The following is a 7,541-nucleotide window of genomic DNA, read 5'->3' as shown; positions in this document are numbered from 1 at the left end:
TGCAAACATCTCATGGCGAGCTAAAGCCTGTCTTAATGAAGCAAACACATAGTTCATCTTTGCACCAATTTTTTTGGGTTTTTTCTTTGTTCTTAGACTAAGAAATCAAGTTGCGGACATTTTGGCAAAGTTTGTTAGGCCTTTAAATTCAACTGTTGAATGAGAATACTCCCCTCATGTTTGTAGTCTAGGACAACTTTTAGTAGATAAATCTAATATTGGGAACTCTCACAATCCCAAATTAGTGGCTCTACTACTTTTGTAATCATGACTCTTTCTGAGCCTTAGTCGTTTTAATGAAATTCTTACAAAAAAAAAAAAAAGAAAAAAAATCCCAAACAAAAGATGGGTATCTCTAGAATAAAATCGGAGTGCTTATTTTCACTGCCTCCTCTTTTCTTGTGAGAACCTGAGTTATGGGGCTACTTTAGAAAACATTATGGGTTGAAATAAACATACCCTACTGTTTACTTTCTGATTGTTGCTGGCTGCTTCTATAATTCTACAGAAAAGCTTTGACAGAGCGAGAGGTTATTCCACTGAAATTCTACAGGGAGAGAGAGAGAGAATGGTAGGGGTTGGATCGGAAGCTCAGAAGTACGTTTGGGAAGGAGCGATTCCTCTTCAGATTCATCTTCATGAATCTGAAATTACAACTCTTCCCTCTCCTGAACCTGCTCTGGTATTTTTTTTTCGCCCCTTTATAATAATGATCTCAGTTTCTCAAATACCTACTGTATATGTTGTTTAGATCCTGGAACATAATTTTTCAATCTTGATTTTAGGTTTTAATTTACTTCACATTGTATATGTATAGAGAGAGAGGTTGTGATCATAAACCTAAAATTATAGGTGATTAAAAAGCCCTAGTTCACGTTTAAGCCTTCACTGAGTTCTCATATTCTGATACCATCAAACAATGTTAATCACTGCTTTGTTTCTTTGTTTCTTTTTTTACTTCTTGAAGTTTTGCTGGTTTTTTATTGCTTAGGGTAATTTAACTAATTCAGGATAATTTTAAATTACTATTTTTAGCAACTAGTTATCTTGAAACATCCATACAAAGAAAGGTATATAGTATGGCAGTCATAAGTGTTTTTGTTGAAGAAACAAATATAGTTTGCAAAGATAGAAAAAATATGAATGAAACTCATCACGATTTTAACTTTCTTTATTAGTTGATGCATTCTCACATCATCATTTTCCTGGCAAAATTAAACTCAGGAAGGAAAGCATAGTATAGGTAAATTAGGGATAGGTAGCATGAGAATCGAGACATTGATTTGTAGTCCATGCGGTCGCATCAGGGTGCGGTTTCTTTTTGTTTGTCAGGGATGGTTAAAATGTTCTAATCGTAATCATGGGAATGTGTGGTTTAATGCCCAATGTCGCATATAGAACCTGGTATAAATGAAGGACTTAAAATGCACCTTTGTATGGAATAATCGTCATAATCTTATGCAACTTTCTACATATTTGTATTTTCAGATTTTGGCCCCTCGGATTGGATACTTGCCTTTGCTTGTGCCTCAGATAAAGCCTTATTTTAGCGACACACTTCCGCCAGGAGTGGACACGGTCTGGTTTGACTTCAAAGGCATGCCCCTCAAGTGGTATACCATTTGTCTTTTTCTGTTCATGATCGATTACTTCATCTTCTTATCATTCAAGAATCATTTAAATGTGGTTTTCATACATGGCACTGCTTAACTGAAGACAGTCTGTCGAACAATAGTAACAGTAACACACATTAGGAGCACCATCGTGATGAATGTTGGACATGTGTTTGAATGGTTGCGTAGCCTGAGAAAATGTGGAATTTGATTATATTATTGTGATTTGCTTTCAGGTACATACCCACCGGAGTTCTTTTTGATCTTCTTTGTTTAGAGCCAGAAAGGCCTTGGAATTTGACGGTCAGACATTCTATTTACTTATTTGGATTTCGTATCTTAAAGTGTCTTTTTTGAAGCAAACTGAACAATTGGTGTTTTAACAGGTTCATTTTAGAGGATACCCAGGAGATCTTTTAAGCCCTTGTGAAGGTGAAGACAGTGTAAAATGGAGTTATATTAATTCATTGAAAGAGGTTAGGGTGTTGTGCGGTTTATTTTGTTTGAGTTAATATTTTTATCTGTTTTGTACACTTTGCCGGTCTTGTTTCTTATCTTGATTTCTTTTGTCGTCCCAGTAGGTAGTAGCTGTGAGAAAATATATACCAAGTATGCATTGTGGTAGCCTAGTAGTTATTAACTTCCTACACAATAATTGTTAACTATCTTTAGAATGGAGCTGCCAAGTAAGTAATAACTAATAACCTATTGTTTCAGCTACTGACATATTATTTTTCTCCAATTATCCACCAAGAAGGACCATTCAGTTGTTCTTAGAATAGTTTTGCGTATTTTATAAATGAGCATTTAAACCTAGTCCTACAGCCAGGCTCAGTTTAATTGTTTAACTACCACCTAGGTTGAGAATCTCATGAATTTTTATATTGTATCCCGTGAAAGAGAGTATCTGACTTGGGCGCGGAGGGTAGGTTAGTTCTAAAGTGCTATGATATTCAGGTGAAATTTGATGATAGACAACTTTGAGGACCAACCTGCTCGGGGAGGTTTGTAATGTTTATGCGGTGCATTGTTGTGGGAGGTAGGCAGCTTCACTACCAACGTGTTACATCCATTGAGATATTGGACATTTGGGATCATATTATGGATGGAAGGCTCAGTCTTAAAGGGTCCAATGGTGGAGGATGGGGGTGAGAAATCGTGAGGTTCATCTAGTCTTGTTGGACATGTAGGCTGGATGTGCCCAAAGATGGGCTTAAATTTTGGAGGGTATAAAACAACGTGAAAATCTAGGTGATGGGTTAGGGTGATGTGCTGTGGATTTTTTTCTAAAGTTTTTTGAGAGGTCACAAGTTTTTCCTATTTGAGAAAATGCTATTAGTCGTGTACAGTCCATACCCAAAATATGGATATATTACCGCTATGTAATGCTGGGTTGGGTTTACTAAGATCTTATCTACATTCCTAGGCAGTATTTGATGACACAGCAGTTGCAAAGAGTCGAGAATTAACAGTCTGATCAACTAGTGTGAACCTTGATGATTCAAGGGGATTATGTTTTGAATCCACAAAAACTCGAGTGATAAACACTTAAACAGTAATTTATTTCTTTATATTAATTAATAGGAATAATCCATAACCGCAGGCTTCCTGATTTCAAATACACAGCAGGTAGTTGTAGATAGTTATTAGACACATAATAAGGATAAGAAACTACAGTGATAATTAAATACTGGTCGACAATGGCATCACTCTGGACAAATTCCAATCTGGTAGTGGTTCCCTGATAGAGCGGGCACCTCATTGTAAACACCCATTGCAGTCTAGACGGTCGGCCGTAACTGTTGAGAACAATTTATTAAGAAAATAGATTTTCTGATGGGATCAAATGGTATGGCGTCGGAGACCTATTAAGAGTAAGGTTTGCTTGAAGGTGGGAGCAATTCATCTTACATTCAAGCATTTCTCATGGATTCCTTTTGGTTACTTTTATTGATACATGTTAACAACAGTTTAGTGTGTCTTTTGCTTTAGTAATAGAATCTCAAGATCTTATGTAATCGCATTTCTTGACGAAATAGTGCGTACTACTTGGTCTTTCTTTAATTGTTTGTTTTTGTTCTCATGGTACTTAATTGTGTGTGCAGGCAGCGTATATAATTAACGGGAACAGCAAGAATGTCATGAATATGTCCCAAATAGATCAATTTGAACTCTGGCGATCTGTATTAAATCGTATGTCTTCATAATTAAACCAAGATAGTTGAAGTTTATATTATTTTTATTGCTTATTTGTGCTGTTTATCATGACGTCTAAACCTAAAAGTTGGAACTGGTCCATCTGGATTCCTATCTGATTAAAAGAAATGCTGCGATCAATTGTGTAAAAGGATTTTGAGACCCTGAATGGGGGCTTTCTGCTTTCTAGAGATGTTTACAAACTCCGCTAGAATACATAAACCAATTAAAATAGATAAGCGAACAACTATTTTATCTTGGTGTCTGGAATCTTGTTGTACGTAGTTTTTGGCACGCGTCAATAGTAGTTTATTGGTAACTTAGAATATGTGCAATATCTCATTTTTTTATTATTAACTTAGTTGGCATACATATGTTTTCACTTTGCTTCAGGTGAGATGGAAGCATATCTTCGGATATCATCCAAGCTGAAGCTTGGAATAGTCGGAGAAGATTACACGAAGATAGTGATGTCACCTCGACAAAGCAATAATGAAGCAGATAGTGTTGGACCTAGCAGAGCAGGTTCCCATCTAACTCTTTCCAATAAATAATATTTGTGATGTTTAGATGCCCATGGACTTCCTAGGTTAATTCAGATTGATAGATCATCTGTGGAACAATCGAATTATCTACCCTGAGGAACCCAAGTAGCAATCTGAAATAACCCCAAGATCTTGGTAATAATATAAACATATTACATGCTTGGGAAATTTGCTAGATGGCTTCACGTTTAGTAAATGCTTAAATGCTAGTTGAGGTATGAGATGGATTATTCAGTGGTTTACATAACTAGGAATACCTGAGAAACCTAATTAAAGCTTCCAAATCAAGTCCTGAAAAGTTGGCAGTTATTAAACCTGATACTCTGATCTGAAAGGATGTGAATTACAATCTTAAACTCATAAACTCAGATATGTGAATGCAGTCTGTTGTGCCTTCATGGAATGTTAGTACTAGTTTGTAGGATGAATACGTCATTTTGTTTTCCATGGATCAAGTCAACCAATTTCTGTGGATAACTTTAGTCTCTGCCAGACCTAATCTAAATATTAGCAATTAAAAAAAAAAAAATTAAAATTATGAAAATGTTGGTTCCTTTTTTTTTTTTTTTTTTTATAGAGGATGACCTCATTCGCTTAGTTATCGGCTAGATTAATACAGATATAACTTTCGCCTACCTATCTGAGTCGATAGCTTTTCTGCGAAAGTTCAGCATAGCCTCCAAAGTATTTTTTATTTTTTTTTAGCTTTTTGATTCAGGGAAATATAGACAAAGTTTATTTACTTGCAATCTGTTCAACCTTGGCTAATCATTAATAACTTTTTTTTCCCCTTAACAACGTAATTTGAGTGAATTTGGTCTTTAGTGCACCAATGTATTTGGTAGTAGAAGAACCTTTACACGCGTTGCGACTCAAACAAATTTTTGGGTTCAATATACTTAGAATTGGTAATATGTGCATTTACTTTGGCTAATTTAATATACCGGTCCTCTTTAGCTGTAAGCCTGTTACTGTGTCGGTTTCATTTAGAATTCTGACTTTGAGAACGGGTTCTCCTCAAGCTACTTGATCACTTAACAAGCGCTTTTTCTAGATAATGTTTGTTGTTGTGGATCTTTATTCACTTGGTATTTGGGACTTGGTCAGGCAGAATCCCAGTTCGTTTGTACGTCCGGAATGTTGGCGAGTATACTGATGATTTAGAAGATGTACCTCCGGTTGATAGCTGGGACAGAATTTGCTACATGAATAAGCCTGTTGAGATTCAGCGGGAAGAAGGTATGCTCTAGCTCTCTTGAATTGAGCCGTTTAAATATATCTTAATAAATCTGATGCTAGGAATTTTTTAACTCAATATGCTTTAGCTCACTAGAGGGTCCTAGAACTAATGCAATAGGAAATAAACAGAGAGTAGTCGTCGTAAGGAAATTTGGTTGCTTGAGGATTATCAATGCCCGTTCCTTGAGAATCTATGAGTGGATTCAAGTTTATGGGTTCTTAAGTTATCGCACAGCAGTAGTAAAAGAAGAAAACTAGTTTTCTATTCACACAGAACGTAGAATAAAGAACTCTTCTTAGAAGAAACTCAACTCAAACAGAATTCAATAATATTAAATACTGCCTGCAAAAGCATTCCATAAACTTGTTACCTAGCTAAGAATCCTAAAAAAGATAATTTAAACCGTCATCCTTAATCTATAAGCAAGTCATATGACGTATTAACGATGTAACGACTCATATGAATAAAGAAAAGATAGCTATTTATGCTCCTGCATCATTAAGGTAAGTAAAAGGTGTTGGGTATCACTTAGAATCTGTTCTTACCATGACAGCTAGAAGTGTTTGGTCGTACAATCTTAAATGAATGCAGAAGCAGTAATGTTGAAGTATAATTGGCAAGAGCAGATTGATGTTGCTCCGCTCACAAATTTATGGGAAATGTGGTTAAGCAATATGTGACTTACACATGTACTGACCTTTTCATTTTGCCACACTTTAAAATACTTTAAAGTGCAAATACATCCTCAGTTCTTATAATTAGTTTGGGACAGTTGACAACATGTTACTTGTATGACCTTGGTCTAAGTGTACATAAACAAAATGATGAAACTACAGTACTCCCATTTACAATGGAAACTTATAACAGCAGCAAGTTTGGGAACTTTACAAGTTGAAAATTGGCTCTAAAACATCGACTTTAGGAAGTGTCAGGATCATGGAATGTCAGGTGTTGGCAAAACCTTTTCATCATGGGATGCGATCATTCACCATGACATCAGATGCGATCATTCACTAGGACGTGGATGCAGTTTTAGGAATCCGACTACCACCGCAGACCAAACTGCAGCCGTCGTAGCTGTGGACTGTGAAGTCCACTGTCCCACATACACACCTGTTTTCATCCCTTGTCACTTTGCGATTTGGTTTCTGGTGTTTAATGGGGTCCATATAGCAGTTTGTTTAGGAAGTTCATGTACAACTTGAAGTTAATAATTATCAATTAACAGCACTTTTAAGCCATTGTTAAATTGGAACTGGTTTATGAGATAAAAACCTGGTCTTGGTGTCCATTTTGCGTTTTTTCTTTCTGTTGGTTAATGATCTTTGATTCCTTGAAGTCTGAGGGGGTTTGTCTGATTGCTAATGTACTATTGCAGGTAAAATCTTAAACCTATATGATGCAATTAAAATGTTACTCCCGGAGTTCTTTCCAGATGAACCCTCAATCGATGAAGAGTTATCTAAATTGGAACTTGAGGACGAACCAGGAATTGGGGGGAGTAATTTGTCTGATCCTGATCCAGATACAAACACTGTGAGGAAAACAGAGTTGGTGACAGTAAAGAATGAAACACAATTATATCCTTCTCACCCTACTGGTAAGTCTGAGATTAAGCTTGTACGCATCCAAGGGATAGAACCCAAATTGGACATTCCCTTCTCTTGGGTCGTAACAAACTTGATATATCCTGAACATTTTCTTCATATGTGTGTTTGTGTTGGAGTTTCACAAGATCCTTCGAAGACAAGTTAGCAACATAAGTTGAGCATACCACTCTACAGTTAGAATTCGCCCATTTAAGTATCCGGAACATTCATTCTGTTTTATGAGTCTGCTGACTCTGCTCACATTTCTTTCTGTATACAAATGTACATAAACAATATATGCATGTACATACTTTCAAAGATTCATCTCTTTTATGCTCTACTTACTGCCATTAATTCA

At 36.1% G+C, this 7,541-nt stretch overlaps 1 protein-coding gene across 1 annotated transcript; it reads left to right on the top strand.

Moving 5' to 3' along the window:
- The first annotated feature begins 501 nt into the window (after positions 1–501).
- On the top strand, positions 502–7,541 carry LOC113298320 (autophagy protein 5-like). Its single transcript, XM_026547027.1, has 8 exons — positions 502–682; positions 1,489–1,613; positions 1,850–1,916; positions 2,000–2,089; positions 3,719–3,806; positions 4,203–4,334; positions 5,462–5,593; positions 6,973–7,541. The coding sequence occupies exons 1-8, from the start codon at positions 569–571 to the stop codon at positions 7,347–7,349; spliced, it is 1,125 nt and encodes a 374-aa protein (XP_026402812.1). The 5' UTR covers positions 502–568; the 3' UTR covers positions 7,350–7,541.

This window comes from Papaver somniferum, chromosome 7 (assembly GCF_003573695.1).
Source record: "Papaver somniferum cultivar HN1 chromosome 7, ASM357369v1, whole genome shotgun sequence".
In the NCBI taxonomy this organism is placed as follows: domain Eukaryota; kingdom Viridiplantae; phylum Streptophyta; class Magnoliopsida; order Ranunculales; family Papaveraceae; genus Papaver; species Papaver somniferum.
The sequence above is the reverse complement of the archived record's forward strand: the minus strand, read 5'-3'. Positions and strand labels throughout refer to the sequence as shown.